The sequence below is a fragment of the Lissotriton helveticus genome, chromosome 10, assembly GCF_964261635.1.
Source record: "Lissotriton helveticus chromosome 10, aLisHel1.1, whole genome shotgun sequence".
Lineage (NCBI taxonomy): Eukaryota > Metazoa > Chordata > Amphibia > Caudata > Salamandridae > Lissotriton > Lissotriton helveticus.
In genome coordinates this window covers 862,552,305-862,571,608 of record NC_136071.1, presented here as the reverse complement: position 1 = coordinate 862,571,608, position 19,304 = coordinate 862,552,305, and the positions used below count along the sequence as shown (strand labels likewise).

The window sequence follows — 19,304 nt, the reverse complement described above, 5'->3', positions numbered from 1 at the left end:
GTAGCTTCTGTTTCAAATATATATACATCACATATGCCAGTAAAGCAATTTGATTTCATTTGCTTCATTGGTTATTTTGCCTTTATCCAGGTTGAGCCAGAAAATGCCCCACTTTTGCTCTGGCTCCAGGGTGGACCAGGAGGAACTTCGTTGTTTGGATTATTTGTTGAACATGGGCCATATGTGGTTAACAAGAACCTTACATGTAAGTTTTTTACTTTTGATTTACTGAGCAAAATGTGTTTATTTCCATTGTGTTAAAAAAACATGAGCTGTCATAAGTGTCAACAAGCTTAGCCAAGTAAAACTCGCAAACAAATAGTACATTGTTATACAAAAACTATAGCTGTGCAAGTTTCTCTTTCATGTATTACAGCCACCCATCTTTATGAATGTACCTCTTGCGGCAGCCTCCTAAGCATACTGCTCACTGAGAATTCCATTTCTTTTTAGGTTTCGCCCTGGGCGTTGGCAACTGCGTTGCCCCGCCCACGGCGAAATCTCATGATTCTACATAGGAGCTGTGGTTCCGCCTCAGTCTCTCATTGGCTAGCTCCATAAATGGAGGCTAGCCATTGGGAGACAGAGGCTGTCAATCACGTTTTCTTGTGAAAACGCGATTCGGGGGCGTATCTCGGTGTTTTTTAAGCCCCGCCCCTTTTTCCTGGGCCACGCTGTCATTGGCTGCCGGCCCGGGACACCCCATGATGTCATTCCCCGGGCCGCGCTGTGATTGGCTGGCGGCCCGGGACACCCCCCTGACGTCATTCCCGGGCCGCGCTGTGATTGGCTGCCGGCCCGGGACCTGACTTGTTTTTTATTTGTTTTATGTAACCATCCTGCTCCGCATCAGATGTGCTGCTCTGCATGTCTAAAAAAGAAAGGGGTGGGGACATTGGCCAAGTCAATAGATCTCACAGGCGAGACCTATTGGCTTTGTCAGCTCTTGCTTCTAACTGTGCCGGTGAAACGAAAGAGCTCGCACTAGCTTCACGGAATCATGGGGTACTCGCTTCTGGTGTCCGGCGGCCCCTCCCACACCCAATCCCCATTCCCACGTCTGGTGATGTAATGTGCTGTGAGAACAAAAGGCAGCCCAGGTCATCCCTGTGCTATAAGGTCACTATGTAAAAAAAAAAAAACGAAGCCTTTGGGTTTCTGACCTCCAGGGTCAGAGAGGCTCAGATTACCAGTTAAGCATCTCTTTTCACACACTCGCTTGTTTCAGATACTAGCTAACAAACCAACGTGTGAATGGATCAGGTACATGGAATGTGTCTTTCTGCCCCAGCCCTCACACGGCAAGGAATGTCTTCATCATGCTAAATTGCTGTGAATGTGCCTTGTGTCCATAAAGCAAAGACAGCCTGGAAAACGGCATGGTGGCCTGTGAAAGCAAACTGCAAAACCACTTTTTCCAAAAACAGAAACCAAAATCTCCACCTTACATAAACATCACCCTACTTGCATCTAGTCCTGCTACAAATGGCTACCCACTGAATATGCTCGGAAGTCCATATTCTGGAGTCATGTTTTTTTCAGTCGTTGTCTTGACGTGTAACACTGTGGCATGTGCGGGGTTTGGCGTCATCATATTGGCGTCTTGGAGACCCTGCTCCTAGGACTATGACTTACATTCCACTTTCAGTGGGAGATATTGAATACAACCGTGCGTAGGGTTTATTGCCACTCATCAGTGGCCTCTACTACAAACAAGTGAGATTTTTAGCACAAGAGAGTTTTCTCTGCAAACTCCCACAACAAACAAAGAAACCCAGCCATAATCACGCCAAAACGTTATTTTTGGTTGTAAAAATGACTCCCATTGATGGTACATTGAAACCTTTACTACGGTTTTATACACCAAACACCTGCCTCTAGACAAAGCATGAAGGGCCTGTTTACAAGTTGCACAAACTGGGGAAGCGGTAAAGTTGCATGAGAGTTTACTGTTAACTTACGGTAAATCTGCACAAGTGATGCCACTGAATTACAGCATGGGATCAATTATTCAGATTCCAAAACCACACGGAATTACCAGTTCTCTGTGGTTTTAATACATGCATTTACCATCTTTTTTGCAGGTGGTAATGTATGCAGGGACCTGTGGATTCGATGTGGGAGGGGGTAGTAGGGGCGGAAAGAATACACTTTTTTTCTGCTAGGGAGGCACTGTATGCCCCCCACTTTGTAAAAAAAAACAAAAAAAAACGAACGGGGAATGCTCATGTAATTACCAGCCAGAAAAATCGGGCATGATTCTCCCACATCTGGAAAAAAATAGAGCACTGAATTAGGCAGGGCGAAATTCCATGCAGTAATTTCACTTAGCCTGACTCAGAACCGGGCCTAAATGGTAGGTGTGCAGGCTTCATTGTGGGCTTAATATGCGGAACCCCAAGAAGAGAAGTCATGCCAGCTGTCTAGGGGCGTGGACCAGGCCACAGGAAATCTGGGGGCAATAAGCAAAGCGTAGTGGCATGTCATATGAAGCCAGCATTGATCATTCAAGACACTGGCACTTCATAGGAAGTCATTGTCATTTATTGTGCAGGTTAGAGGCTATATAGAGCAGTCAAGGCAGGGCAGTGTATAGGAATTCCACATGAACTCATGTCATGGAAACACGTTTACAGCCCTGCGCTTTCATTCCACATATACATGCTTTCTTGGACCTGTAGTAAGACTCCATTCAAGCAAAATGTTTGCATTTACAACACAACGGCATTGGTGTCTATCACCTACCTTACACTCTTGTCTCATAATGTGAAAAAATAAGAAAGGTTAATCTGGCAAAGACCAAGAAAATGTAGGATGGTTTGGTAAACTCGGAAGTAACATAACAGAAGCTTATTTGTAAAAGGAAACCAGACAACTGGAAAAAGTGCACACTAGTGTCATGTTATGTTATGTTATGTTAAAATGGCTTTTGTAGAGCGCACGGCTACTCAAAAAGAGTGTCCCGGCGCTTTTAATTGAATAAGGCTGCAGTAAACTAACATAAAAGAGTCACAGATAAAAAGAAAACAACAAACACAGGAGGCCTACTGGGGGAACAACCAGGTTTTAAGGTCCTTTCTGAAGGCTAATAAGCTAGTGGCTCCCCGAAGTGGAAGGGGCATGGAGTTACCTGGTACTTCATGGAGTTACCTGGTACTTCACACAGTGTGTGATTGATTACAACAACCCAGTGTAGTCCAATTAAGGCAGATTTTAGTCCCAGGATATCAGAGTAGATGATTGGGGTACTGCTGAATTTTAGGAAGCTATTTTAACTGGAAGACAGAACATATACCCAGTTTAAAGCCTCAACATACTATAACTTTTATTAGAGCCTGGTCAATATTTGGAAACTCGCCAGAATAAATTCAACCAAATGATCATCTGAGTCGCACTAAACCACTGAAGCCGGTGCAAGGACCAGTCTCATCTCCTGTTACAATAAAGTACACGTGTACAGAGAACTTAACTATGGTGGAGGGCAGTGCTTAATTTGTAAAAGAAACAGTGCAAGTGCAATTAAACCTCAACACTCCAAATACCAATGCTGGTAGTCTTCAATCCACCTCAGGCCTCTTAAACCTTCTATCAGACACCCCCTGTCCTTTATCTCCCTCTTGCTTGTTCCTGCTTTCTCTCTTTGTGATGGCTTTTTCCATCTTTCTCTTCCTACGTTTTTCCTATCTGTGTGTTTTTCCTTTTGCTTGTGCTTGGTAAACAACTAAAAGGGGGGTGGGGGGAATAAGTGCCAGTCCCCAAAAATAATTGCCGGTGGCCCCCACTGGCTCAAATTAAACCCTGGTGAAGGGTCTGTAGTTGGTGGTGTTAACCCAACGCTTCATTACAGCACATCTACTTCAAGTTTCTATCTGAAAGCCAGGAAGGGGATGGTGTTAAGGATTCAGAACTTCAAAGGATCCCAGCTTTTGGCTCCTTTTACCAAGACACCCAGTCCTTTAGAGTTCAGTTGCAAGGTGGGAACGTAAAGCATGGGAAGTCATTGCGGTGGAGCGCCAAACTGGCCATCTGAGTGGGATTTGTACAAGCTCCCTGGCATGCTGACATCCAAAAGTCCCACTGTCATATTTAGGCAGATCCCATCAGAAACGTGAAACTAATGGGCAGGCTGTAGTCTGCCGGAAATGTGGGGCACAGGGTAAGTTTTTCACTCTCGGAATCCTGCACAAATATACAATGCATCAAAGCACTTCCAGTGACAAGTATCATTCAACTCACAATGTCAGCTTAGGGATTCCGTGCACATTGCAAGGATAAGGGTTGAGGAAATGGGGGTTCCCTCCCTTTCCAGACTCAAGGAAATGTATCAATGGTTCACATGCAAGGTTTACCAACGACTGTTGTCAGTCGATAAAAAACATGAAGTGGAAGCCGTCTGTGAGGGAAAGGTGAGGGTGAGGGAAATGAATTACTAGCGTTAATGTGTAAAAGCTGTCATTGTCATATGTCTCAACACCATAACCATAAATACAAGGGCAGCATGTAATTCCTAAGTTCCACTTTAGAAAGTATCCCTTTCAGCAAATATATTGAAAACATTTGAGACAAACCATGCATCTTAAACAACATTTTGTTGATGAAAACTGATTTTGCGACCCAAATTAATTGGGCTATCGAGTGGGTTAAATGCTTCAAGAAGCAACAGAACTAGAAGCCACAAAAATCACCATCATCTCTGATCAACCTGTGAAAACCTGTTGACTTCTTTCAAGAAGAAGTACCTAAAGATCTGTTATGCATGGTATGCATGGATGGCATGGTTGAAGCAACTGGACGCCGCTGACGGTCATTATGAAGCAATATTGAGACCGGGTATTGCTTAACATCCTGGAGCAGACGAAGTGTGTTCAGTGTACGAAGATGGCCCTTCAAAGAGGCTGCAATGGCACCAATAGAGGTCCCTTCTGAAAGCTGCTGTAAAACAGCAAAACCACTGCTGCTCCCTAAATGGAGTGTTGAGTGGAACACAGCAGCCACCCATTTTTAGGTTTCGCCTGGGGCACGGAGCTTTAGCTCCGCCCCCAGGAGAAATCTTTAGTTTTCAGTATGGGGGACTTGAATACGCCCTCTGTTCCATTGGCTAGCTCCATAAATGGAGGCTAGCCATTGGAACAGAGATCTGTCCGTCATTCACGGACCAGATTCGTGGTCGTTCCCGCGATTTTTTCCCTTGGCGTTCCCTCTGTGTAGTCATGCGGCGGTTTGCGGAGTTTCGTTTTTTTTTAATGGGTTTGTTTTCGTAATTCGACCACGGCCGCCGGAAGAAGTACAGGTGAGTGCTTTGTTTTTCTTGCCTTCCTGCCCCCCCTTCCACCTGTCCTTGTGCCCGTTCCCGCCCCCTCCCGCTGTCCGTGTCCCACTGGAAGTCCAGGGGAGTGCCTTGCCGTTCCCGCCCCCCCTCGCCCACCCGGCATCTGGACCGTTTTGTGGCGGACTTGTGGGCCGATCGAATGCCCACCTCGATTTATGGCTATCTTTAAAGAGCCGGTGCCTACCCGGCATTTGCCCGCAAAAATCAGCCCCCGCCTGCCTGCCTAAGGAGAAGGGCCGCTGCGCTGCCCGCAGCGACCCGGAAGTGGTTGGCCGGCCAATCCCAGCGCGGCCGGCCGGAAGTGCCCGCCCCTGCAGCCCGGAGGGAAGAAAGAAGAAGCCTGGCGGCCGGTTTGCAGGGCTCCCGTGATGCGAGGGAGCCCTGCTGCATCTAGGAGAGCCCAGGAGGAGAGGAGCCCCGCCCGCGGCCCCAAAGCGACCGCCGGAGGAGTGCTGCAGGGAGCGAGGCTTCCGTGTGAGGAGGAGAGCCCCGCCCGCCAGAAGACAGCCGGTGAGTGCGGGTGCTTTCAAAGAGAGGGGGGGGGGCTGTACTTGTAAATGCTTGTTTCTAATAGCGCGGGTCCAGGGCACAGGAGGCTGTTGAGCATATTTGCTTGTTTGTTGTAGAAGTTGCTTTCTCGGGTCTTATGCAAATGTTCCTCCAAACCTCGTGGTAGTAGTAACACACATGTAACTCTTTCTCACCAATGTGACTAGTTTCCTATGGCGCGGACCAGGTAATTTATTTATTTTCGGTCAACATTACATAAGGTAGCAGAAGTGAGGTGTAAAATTGCACTCCCCGACAAGCGATAAACACGACATTTGCATCAGTCGGTCCAACAATGCGATGCCAACTTAAGTCCGTCTATGCAAATTTCGTGTTTGCTGTGGTCTCTCAGTGCCAACTGGCATTGAACTGGGGCCGAATTATGCAATCTTCTTCGTGTTTCATTACCCAGCTCACAATGATGTTTATCTTCGAACCTCGGAAGCATGAAATGCTAAGTTTACCTACCATTTTTTTAACCTTTAACCTGTAGCATGCGCACATCACTGCAGCCGGCACTCCACCAACTTAGTTATGTTGCTTGAATTTATCTTGAATTATACTGTTGAAAGAACAGGCTCGTCATGTAAAATAACTTCTCGTTTAATCTGATTTTATATGCAGATTCTCACCAATGGCGCTTTCTTTGATGCCCTGTTACACTCACTCCCTGTTCTGCCTTTTGCTACCAGTTTTGGCATTATTTTGTCACTCTGTGTGAATATATTTATAATAATTTTCACTACTGTTCACACTCTCCAGCCCTCTGCATACTACTCTTTCCAACGCGACTTTTTTGGAGGTGAATGTTTGCTAGATTTCGTATGAGTGTCTTTCTTTGTGATATGACAGGAAGTCTTGTAACTTACAGTACACACCAGTTTGTGCTCTGCTATACTATTTCTTGAAGTTGTAAAGAGCACTTATATGTTCTTAAAGCACATCTTTCCATTAAACTACCAGTTAGGCATGTTGCAAGCAACAGCTGCCTTTCACCAACTAGTCCCATCATGCATAGTTTTATCGACATAAATCTAGGTACGTGCACCAGATGACAATCACCCAAAAATACCTTGCATTTGCCACCCCAATGACTTAGCAGTGCTGCCAATAAGGTTGCTAGACCGCTTAATGTTGGCAAGGACCATATAAAAAGTCCGGTGTTCTCATTTGTAATCCAGGTTGTCAATTCACATGCTTCAATTAAAGGGAACAAGAACTACAAGTCCCATAATGCACTGATTAGTAAAATAGAAGCCCAGGACTGGCACGGGGCAATCTGGCAACCATCACGATCTTGAGGCACAGGCAGTTAATGGCAAGTGAAGTGAAAGCGTAGATATAATGTGAGGTGATGATGCAGTGGCCAGTGCCATGTGTTGGGGTTAGCTGTGTCTTCATTATCTAGTAGGATTTCAACAATAATTCATCCTCTGCTCATGAGAACACAGACCACGGACCTGGCCTTCAACATTACCAGAGCTTTAATCACAGTTCCATGACTCAGGGAGAGACAGCATTACCCAACAATTCAATGATACTGGGACAGGAAACTCAAAAAACAGCAAAATCAGACAAAAAATGAGTAGGACAGCATTTGGTGTGAAGAGCAGAGCTCCGAGAAGCATATCACATGCTGAACATCCGAGATGTCTGACCGAGCAAAGACATGTCACAACTTTGGCGACCAGGTACACTGAAGGGCACCGTCTGTCACCCAAAGACCATATTTATATGGTCATCGGTGACCGGCAACTGCCTCAGGGTGCCAATTTGGGAACAACACCTCTATGCTTCCATACCTCCCCCTCCACCACTGCAACCTGAATACTTCTACACTGCTGTATGCACACAAGCACATTGCACAAGTTCACCACCATTGGTGTACTGTGGGCCTTTTCTTTTGGGCTAGCCTGTTAGTTTTCTTTATTTATGTTATTTAGCAGAAATAACTGTTGGTGCTTGATAACTTGTCGTCCTTACTCATACCCTATCAATACAGTGGTCATTAACCCACAGGTATATATCAAAGTTGCTCCTTTGCCACATAACATGCTGTTTGACAATGCAGTTGCATTTTTAATGCCCCTGCCCCATCTATGTTCTATTTGTCTATAACATTGAATGCATGGTGCCCTGCATAAGTTATTTGTCTGTGCCATTGAATGGCTGGTGCCTCTGCACACTTTTATGTACTGATTGACCTAATCATGGAAGATGTGGTGTCCTTGCATTCTTTGTGTGCTGTACTGCTACACAGTTAAATGACTGGTGCACTGCACCCCTAGGGGGATATTTGAGTGTACCGCTGATTGATTGTTGCTCCATCATCTCATTATGTGTTATGTGGCTGTACCATTGGGTGATTGGTGTGCTTCCTACACATCAGTGAGGTATGTTATTGCACCATTGATTGGTTGGTGCCCAGCAGCTCCTTATGTGTGATTTGATTGCACCAATGACAGACTGATGTTTCTGCTACACCTTGCACACAGCCTCAAAGTACCAATACTCTCACATCTCTGACGTTCCGTCCATTTGGATCAAAAAATGATCTGTTCTTTATATCCACATCACTCGGCCATTATCATACTCTCCCTGGGTCGGACTGGACTACAGGGCAATCACACAGCATACCATGGGCTGGCCTGACAGATCAGAGTATGCACCAGATTTTTGGCTATTTGTGGGCCCGTTTTATGGTCTGCTGAGCCTGTTTTTACTGTTGATTCTACCGATATTAAAACATACATTGGCTGAAACAAGCTAATATCCACACAGAATTCCAACCTTGCAAAACATGTGTGCAGCCTGTCTTTACAAGTTTAAAACTGCTTCAATTTGCAAACATGAGCCACTTTTTTAGCTCTATAAATCGCTAATTGAGGCCACTTTTATTTTGGTGCCCGGGCCCATTTTCAGTAACAGTCAGACCCTGTATCCTCCCGTTGCCCCCCTGCATATAAGCCCAGTTTTAATGCAAAAAGGTGGCAAGCAGCACAAATCGCTGCAAAAATCCAATTTTAGGTTTCGCCTGTCGAAAGTTGCGCAGCAGCGTTTCGCGCAGGCGAAATCTAATGTTATAACAGTACTGGCTTTGGTCCCGCCTTCTCTTCCATTGGCTAGCTCCATAAATGGAGGCTAGTCATTGGAAGAGCGATCTGTCTGTCATTGCCGGAGCAGATTCGTGGGCGTTCCCGCGATTTTTTCTCATCCCACCCCTTTTCCTACGTCATGCGGCGGTGGGCGGTGTTTTTTTTTTTTTTTCTTTTTCAAGCCATGTTTTTGTCATTTGGAAGGTGTCTGTTGCACGGATGAGCTGCGCTATTTCTGTTGCCTGTGGTCTCCATGTTATGTCGTGCTTGGCTCGTGGCTGTCGTCTCCGTCTTCCGTCTTTGCCCTGTGATGTATTCCTATAGGTTCTGTATCGATCCCCCTATTCCTGACCCTATTCTGGTTAACAAACTAACAAGTTAACTAGCAGCCATCCCATGAGGCAGAAAACCCCCATGATGCAGGAACCGTTATCTGATAAAGCCACACTACGGCACAGGAACGTGTTATCTGCTTAGGTCATAACGCTTGCCATCTAATTAGACAAGCGATATTCCTCCAGCCCCTGATAAGGCATACGGAGTTCTCAAAACAAATCAAACCTATGACAACCTGGGAAAAACCCTGCGGCCATTGTTTTGATTTCACCGAGAACTTCAGCAAAAGAATGTGCTAACGACCTGGTCGTATGACATCCTTATTGACGTATCTATGTCCATCCTTACGTCAATCTCGGCACCTTAAAGGTATAAATATTACCGATATTGTCCTATGCAAACACACGCGGTGGTGACGAGATCGGAGCAGCCAGACTTGCCGAAGCCCAGAGCAGAGCAGACCCCGCTGGCGCAGCCCCGCCTTCCTGACACGCTGAGAACGAGAAGCTGTCTATTCTCCTGCCGAGAAATCCAGCTCCGGCGCTTCCGGGTAGCCCTCGCAGGCAGCCTGGAATATCGAGGCCAGAGACGAGAGATACCATCCCTCATCCATCCTAGATTCCAGGTACAGAACTGAATAACCCCTCACAGAGAATTCTTTAGTCAGTCACTTGGCAAAACAAACTTAACTTAAACTGTAACTTTCTATTCCCGCCCACGCATTAGACTTGGGTCAGGTACACGGGGTAGGCGTAGTTAGAAACACCAGTTGAGTACGAGTAGTCAAATGTATATGTGTATGTAATATATCTTATTCATTTTAAACCTTCATATGGCTTAGAAACCATATCAATGTTTTTACAGTATTATTTTATACTTCTGCTTTTAATGTATGCACTTTACTTAACCATAAGTATTGCAATAATATCGATCCATTTCTCTTGTATGAGAAAAGAGACTGATCAATAAATAACATCTTTTATTGAACACGCCCGTCTCTTCCTTTTCTCTACAATCTGATGAGACTAAGAATGCACGTACTGACTGAGTAAAATAAATTGCCTTTTGTTCACACGACTCTCGAGATACACTCTTGATTAGGGGAGAGCAAAGTTGTCATGTTCTATGGTTGTCAGAAACTAAATCCCTTCTTGTCTATCCAGGGAGGTTCAACTCCTCCTTGCCTATTCGAGAAAGTTTCTAGTGAACTCTGAGCTAGCTGGCAAACCCAAAACTTTAAGTCTAATATCGACAGTAGTAGACCTAGTTAACGTCTGGTCTAGGCCTATACTATTGAAGGTATTATTCCAATGCGCAGAGCCTATTGGGATAATAGGAACTACACTACATGGCGCCCAACGTGTTTGGAAGGGCGATAAAACTAACGTAAGACATTTAGAGTAACTCAGTCGTGCTTTCTCACTCAGACCCCTTTTCCCATAATACTCCAAAGACGTCTGGAGTGGGTGAAAGGTAATATCCGCCAAACCTCGCAGGAGGAAACTCCTATGTATGGTACTTGGTTTAGTCAACGTTGAAGGATAAACCGTTCCAAAATATTGTGCATCTAATCTTTGTTTCCATAAGAAACCTGATCTGCAAACAAACAAAGTAACCATCCTGTCGGTAAAATGGTAGACAGTGATGATGAAAGAGAGGCAGTTAGATTAGCAACTGAACTCGCAGCAGCTGATACTGCACTGCAAGAAGCAGACCAGGATATAATACTCATCCCGGTCATCAAAAGGAAATCTATAACCTTAAAACTTATAGAAAATGGACTGACACCTAGAGGTGGTACAGTCATATTCGTAATTGAGGCACACGAATATCGGCAGACAGAGGTATACTATTCATGGATACATTTTCCAGCAGCAAATGCTGTAACAAAGTACTTCCACTATTACAAAACAGAGGAACCTCCTGAAGAGTATACTCCTTTCGAGGAGGTGGAAGTACCACTTAAATTTCAAGAGCACCTGCTCTTATTTAATGGCGCCCTAAAACGCAATAATCACATCACCAGGCTCGGTCCTTTAGGTAGACCAGGAGCAACGTGGCCGGTCCTAGCCGGATACACACCACATCCAGAGTTCGAAAGAATGCCTGCAGCAGATCTTTTAGTACAACTAAAACAATTAATAAAGATACATAGACAATTAGTCCAATATGTGATGCGGACTTCAACAATTCAGCCAGCAATTAAAATTCCACAGCTGACCCCTCACCAGGGGAACACAAATAAAATTACACCACAGAACATACAATCCTGCCTAGGTAAAGTACCAGCTAAACGGGAACAAATACCATTCTGGTTAGCACAAAAAATCACCCAAATAGAGGCTGTGTTTCCAGACACGACCCCGTTAGAAAAACACAGGATTCTGACTATCTGTCTTCCAATGGGAATCGCACCACACATTGAGGACTGTGACACTTGGGGTACAGTCTTTGCTTCCATCTACACAAAAAACGCACGGTGTTCCATCCATTTCGGTAATACCAGATGTGCTAAAACAAATTCAAGACGAATATGGTCCAGAACCCGCTTTAACTCTTGGTATGAAATTACTAAAAGACTTCAAGCAGGTCTCGGCTATATTATTAGCCAACATAAAGGGAGAAGCAGCAAACGTGGCGATCCGCCAGAGGCTAAAAGAGACAGATATAGCAGACCAACCAGCTGAAATTGCCAGAATCATAGAAAAATCCTATGAGGAACTAGGTAGAGATAGTTTAGGTGGAATACCAGTAAAACCACAACTGATTGAAAGTCCTGAAAAAATATTTTTTAATAATAACTCAACATCACAAAAAAAGAGCTGGGATGGAAACAAACAATCCAATCCTAAAGAAAAGAAATTCCAGTCCAGAGGAAGGTCTCCTAGGCGAAGAGAAAAATCTCCGAACCAAAGACACAGGTCACCCCAGAGTGACCCCTCTGTGAAAAGATATAACCTTAGAAATAGGGATAATATAAAGAAGCCTGATAGATATCAAGACATTGATACACGTCCCTCTCAATCTTTTCAGACTTCCTCGCAGAAATCGGAAAGAAGAGGACGATCAGAACAAAGAGAAGAGCACGCCAAGTCCAAAGACAAGGAACCTGCTCAGCTAAAAAAGAAATTACAATTTCCAAAAAAGAAGGTAGCCAGTATCAAGGTAGTTAACAATGCCGAGAATACTGAGGACACAACTGAAAAACGGAGAATGGGCTCAGACAATGCTAGACAGCGCAGCAGAAGTGAGCATAGCTCGCAAAGTCCTTATGAATCATCTGGAGACAGTGGACACGAATGAATATCTTCAAGTGGAAACTGCAGACACCAGAGTTAGCAAACCTCACAAAATATATGAAATAACTTTACGTATAGAGGGGGATAAGACTAGAAAAATAAGGGGACTATTTTGGGATAATCTCTCCAAGGGCTATGACATCCTTCTAGCTGAAAAAGACTGGCCACCAGAGTTTGTCAGGGATTGCCCTCATGGCGAAGAAATAATTATGCCTGCCTTCTCAAATCACATCCCAATTCATAAAAAATACACACTTGCTAGAAAGTGGGCAGTAGCCCTAGCTCCTGCTTTATATAAAAATCACGTAGGATGGGATGAGGACTCTCCTCCTCACAAAATCCAGTTAAAATCACAACCTACTGCACAGAGACAGTACCCAATTAAGCAAGAAGCTAAAAAACAGGTAAAAGAAATCCTAGTTCAGCTAGAATACCAGGGGGTGATTGAAACTTGCACCTCACAAATGAACAACCCTTTGTTTCCGGTCTCCAAACCAGACAATTCATATCGTCTAGTTTTGGATTACCGACACCTTAACTCATGTTGCAAAACTTTTGCAGTGCAAAACTCGCATAGTGCTGCACTAATGAATAACATAGTGCGCAAAAAATACAAAACAACATTAGACATCTCTAATGGATTCTTTTGTCAAAACATAGCACCAGAGAGCAGATATTTGTCTGCATTCTCAATAAATGGCACTCAAAAACAATTCTGTCGGTTAGCCCAGGGGTACAAGAACAGCCCGGGAGTATTCTCAGCGAGAGTAACAGAATTACTACAAACATATGACGACGAAGCATTATCGTATGTCGACGACATATACTTAACAGATGATGACTTGGAGACTCACTTGAAGAGAGTGAACACCATAATACTTGGGTTCGCAGCAGAGGGTTACAAATTCAACTTTAAAAAATCCAGAATTGCCCATCTGACAGTCCTGTTCTTAGGATATGAATTATCAAGTGAAGGCAAAAGCCTGGCTGACAATTTTCTAGAGAAATGTGCCGTACTCCAAGCACCTAGAACACTAAAAAACCTACAGTCAATTCTAGGCTTCCTAAATTTCGGAAGATTTTAAAAGAACCAATTGGACTCAAATACACACAGAAATTCTGAGATCCTTACAAACAGACATGCTAATTAAAACAAAATTAGAAACACGTGATAACACACGCAATCTTGTGATTCGAGTCATCCCAGGAAGATGCGGATTCACATACCTGACCTCTAATGAGGGAGAAAAGGTACCAATTGCATTCAAATCACACTTGTACACAGAAGCTGAACAGAAATTCAGCATTAAAGAAAAAATTGTTCATGCAGTTCAAACCGCAATAGCTAGAGAAAAAGATCAAGCTGACGGTAGACGTATCACAGTCAGAACAGCAGAATCAGCCTTTGAGGCATTAACAACACCGTGTAATTTACCAACAACAACATTGGATCCGGAATGGATACAATGGGTGAATTCCATTACAACGGACAAAGTATACTACTACTTTGATCCAGAACTAGAGGAACTAAAAAATCTAGAATATGAAAGAACATTCCCTCTGCCAATCGACATTCTGCCCTTACGACAATACGCTTGTGTAATCTATACGGACATGCTCAACCCTCCGTTTGGGGAGAACAAGCATACAACCCAACATGTGAGATTACAAAAGAAGTGTGGCGCGGAGGTAAACTAAGACCTCTATTAACAAAAACACACTCAGTAGAAACTATTCAGAACAACAGACTGAAATAATAGCATTGAAAATGGCGCTAGATAATGCGGATCGCGAATTCCCGACACTTATAGTGTCCGATTCATATTACTGCGTCAAATCATATAACAACGATTTGCAGACATGGATTCAAAACGGTTACAAAGATGACACAGGTGCAACAATAAAGCAAAAACTGCTTTGGGAACAAATAGCTCTTTTACAAAAAGAACTACCAAAGACTCACGTGACGCACTCACTGAGTCATCAGCGTGATGGCGTTCACGCTGCAGGGAATTCATTGGCTGAGACAGCCACAGCGGTAGCAACTAAATCGGCTTCCGTAGTTTGAAAAAAGCGTACAGTGAAGTATATTGACGGTGAAACAGTGCTGGCAGTGAAAACGTCATCAAAAGGTGACTGCTCAGCGCTACCGATCAACTATCCACTCAATTATACATACATAATCGATGCAAACTCCATCCCTTTTGCTCGAATCCCTGGAGTGTGGGATAGAGTGATTCCAAACATGGACAGGAGAAACTTGTTAATCGCAGACGCACATATGGGCGAGGGTCTCAGACACCTCAAACTAAAAGATTCTCTGGAAGAATTAGAATCAAGGTACTGGTGGCCAGGCATGAGCCTGCATCACACCATGTTTGTAAAAAAGTGCCCCAACTGCAACAGGAATCGCAGTGGTGAGAGAAACGGTGTAATACCGTGTCGTTTCACTCCAGAAAAAATCAACAGTAAAAAGCAAGGCTTGCGAGTAACATATACAGGCTAGTTTCCACTTATAATGTAGATCACCAGCCCTCGGCTGACGTCTGGACTGTTATACAAAGATTTGCGAGTCTAAATGGCATATACGCTAAGAGCAAAGTAACCATCCTTTTTCACTCTAGCCCTCCAGCCTGAGGGGAAACATGGCCAAATGAGCATAGCACAGCGGGAATCTTCTCACTTCCTTCCTGAGGGATACGGGATGGTGTAAAGAAAAAACCAAGGCATAAAGCAATCTATAACGGAAAGGATATTAGGTTCGGGAGCTGGGTGGGTCAAACATCTAATAAGTGTCCAACGTAGTCTAAATAACCTGCCAAGAAATTCTCTGAAGGGATTCAGTCCGTACGAATTATTATTTGGAACTAGGATGTTAATCTCTGACCTTGACAGTCAGACTTCAGTGGTAAAGGAAAAAAGCTTTGATATCAAAGATCGTTTGGCTATTTTACTGGACTTAAACGAAACAAGAAAAGACCTGAGCAACATAAAGTTGAAACAGCAGCCAACAACCACTGAAGAACCACCACCTGTCCCAGCAAGACCTGTCTGGATTCCAAAAGTCGGGGATCTAGTCAGAGAAAAGATCGCGGTAAAGAAGGAATTTGGGCCTTCTTACAGAAAAGCAGTTCCTGTCTTGTCTGTCAACGGGACAAGATCAGTAGTACTACCGCCGCTTGCTGGTAAAAAGGAGAACCGAGTTGTATCCATCGACCTGGTAAAACCACAATCATGTGGCCGATAACAAATAGTAGGCCAAGTGGACTCCCCATAAGTAGCAGAACACCAAGGTTCGCTACCAGTACAGAGGTCCTAACAAAGAGGCTAATCACATTCGAAACGCCTACAGAAGAACGACAAGGACTATGCAACAATGCAATGGAACTTAGACCTCTGAACACCCAAATAAAAACATTTAGCAGAGACACACCAACCTATAATGAAGTAACAAACGACTATGCAAGAAACAGTAATCCTGAAGCAATTGGAACAATTGACAGAACTGCATCCGGCTACTTCATAAACTTCGATGATTCCTCCGAAGGCTTCACTGAATCAAAAACACAGCCATCATCAAAAACCTTTAAAGATAAAGCTAAAGAACTTTTGAAACAACTGAAAGAAACATATCTGATTTCTCCATGGATTGAATTTTGGGTGGGTTTTGGTGCATTTATCCTCATACTTTGGCTCATCATGATACTAACTTTGGGACGCTTCATTGAGGGAAAATATGCTAAAATGGACACAGCAAGTCAGAAAATCAACTTGATCCTCAAACCACACACATCTTCACACGTCGAGAAAAGAGAACTTTCTTCAGTCAACTTCACAGCCAATCCTATACCGGGTGGGGTAGCATGGAACAACACTGACTACGAAATCTATGGTCCGGTTGAAATCCTGAAATATCCACACCAAATTAAAATCTCATTGAGTGACTTCGTAAAACCAAGCACATTTGCTGATGATTGGGACTTTGAAAGTATAAACAATATGATGTCTGACTTAGTGATGTCTGCTAAATTTACCAAACATGATTATTTGCAGGGTTCTACAAATTATGATAGTATGTATTGCTACAACCACTATGGTAACCATTTTTTACATAGATCTGCACAACCTAGAAATGTTTTAAATTATAATCAATGGGAACATTGTGCAACCCCTCCAAAAGGAAGCTCAAGAACCGTTTATGACAAATATTCATACTTTTCAGGTTTTAACATAAGTAATGCTGAAACATTTTATTTCAAATTGTCAAATAAGACAGGGACAAAGACCATGATAACCAACACAAAATTGATATATTCAGACTCATTCTTTGAACAAATGAATACTTTTGGTTTTGATTATTGGGACAAAAATGTTGAATTGAAAAGTGTTTGGGGCACAAAAGAATGGCAAGTACAGGGTATAGAATCTTTGTTTAGAGCCTGCATGATCCCAGAACAAATTATATTTTTAAATGACACTGTTCAACAAACTACCTGTCTTGGCTTAGCCAAAATCAAAGACTTAAATAAACCGTCTATTCCAAAACCAACAATGAACAGCAATAGCTCTACAGATGAGGAGATAGACATAAACTATGTATTAAACCAAAACAGAACACATCCAGATTGGAAACAGTGGTTGATCTGGCCCACAGATACTAATAACTGTCAAGACAGATTCCTGAACAAAACACAGGGGTTCAAAATGACCAGGCCAGACCCTAGATATCCCCAAAGACATCACCCAGGGATAATAACCACCTACAGTGTGGGCAAATTATGCCTTCAATGGCTACAAACTTCCACACTGGCAGAAATTAAGCAACACCTAACTTTACTTACTGATGGTGCTGACTTGCGTGATTTCACTATGGGACCACGCAAACAGCGTCAAAAGCGTTTCATAGCAGCCTCTGTATATGCAGCATACAATGAGGCCTGGAAGGTTACTCAAATTGAGACAGCAGAAAGGATACGGGAAATTGACCGTATTAATTTGGAAAAATCACTTTCTGTAGTGGACAATGGGTTAATGACTCTGTCCTCCAGAATTTTTTCTCTGGACAGCATTGTGTCTTCAGCAATCGACATAATATCGCAAGACTTACTGTTGTTACAACACGGTCAGTCTCAATTGCGTTCTATTGTACAGCTTGGCTGGACGTTACAAAATCTGCGTTGAGGCTATGTGCCTTGGCGTTTAATCAACACAACGTCACTTTTCAATATCTTTAACCTTACTGATAAACAAATCAGTATGGCCCAGAAGGGTGCTGATTATACAATCCTGAGCATTGAGAAACTCGAAAGATTATCAGTGACAATGTCAGAACGACCTGTCAGTGAATGGATAATACATGGGATAATTAATATTCCAATATCAACCTTCAGGTTTCAATACTGCCAAAAATATATACAGGCTGGCATGTACGAAAAATTGGGAAAAGGGTACATTAAAACAACATGGAACCTGCCCTATTCACATGCATGTGTCAGTAATAAAGGACAGAAAGTGTTTCTTAGTGGCAATAATTGTGCGATGTCACTAAGCGGTACACTTCTGTGTAACGGAATTAGTTAGCATGGAGCCTGTGAAGGGAACTCAAATAACCTTTCATGTCACCAGCTAGGCACACCTGCTACAGAGAAAGAACCGTTCTTTCAAAGACTCTATAATGGGAGTTACATTCTAATTGTGGACCGCAGATGCTGTAGTCTTATGCCCGGGACTCCTTATCTCGTAACTACGACTGCGAAGGTCAAGTGCTGTGGACGCTTATTGTTCCCCAGCTCCTTTCCAGACAGGGAGGCAAGGGCATGGCCCAACTTGAAAATTACTTCTATTCGAATAGATACTTTAAGCAGAATGAAAACAGTGCTTCTTCAGACGCCGACAAGGCTCACGTCATCAAAAGAAACGTATGATCTCCTAGTCGCAAGGACGACTGCAGAGATACATTCATTGTTATCGACTAATTCCCCCATACATTTCGCAGAAATCCTGAATGAAATCTTAAATATTTCTGATACCAGTGGAGTCTCAAAAGTATTTAAGACAGTATTTTCGATGGCATTAACACCATTCAAAGCCATACTGGGTATTTTTCCAGATTTCGTCCATTCGATTTTTGGCGGACTTCCCTCATTTTAGGACTAATTGCAGGAATCCTATTCTTGGTCCTTATATTTCGCTATGGCAAACCATGTCACAGACAAAACACCTGCGACAAGGGAAGAAACAATCCTAGCCATTGGATACCGGGACCGGATATCAAAAATCCTGGGACTATCCCGGCTTAGAGACCTGAACATGACTTGGTTTCTTTCATTTTGACCAATGTGGCATCGATGTGTTTTACCTGTATTAAGGTGCCTGCTATGCGGAGAAGAATGCGTGTTAGACACCTGTCTGACGCTACAATCGGATGCGCCAATGGATGCAGAAACATTGTTGAGTCCAACAAAGGCTCATGCTTTGTGCTGCCCTCAACGGCTACCAATCCTGATGACGGCATTCGTGGAAGCTTCACCACTACGATGAAGGGGTAGTGAAGTTCAAAATGAAAGCAGCATCGATCAGGTACGACCTTCTGTCAGCAATCCAAATCAGAATGTCAATGGAGACAATCATGCGCACGAATGCATGGTTACACCTATTTCCGAGTTAGTGGAACTCTCCCAGGAAGCTGTTGACAAC

At 43.5% G+C, this 19,304-nt stretch overlaps 1 protein-coding gene across 4 annotated transcripts in view; it reads left to right on the top strand.

Moving 5' to 3' along the window:
• The window catches only part of CPVL (carboxypeptidase vitellogenic like), a 799,647-nt gene that overhangs the window by 75,145 nt on the left and 705,198 nt on the right, over positions 1–19,304 (top strand). For all 4 annotated transcript variants that reach the window (XM_078663502.1, XM_078663501.1, XM_078663503.1 and 1 more), the window contains exon 4: positions 91–205. In XM_078663502.1, coding sequence (XP_078519628.1) covers positions 91–205 — 115 coding nt within the window. The remainder of the gene's footprint in view (positions 1–90; positions 206–19,304) is intronic.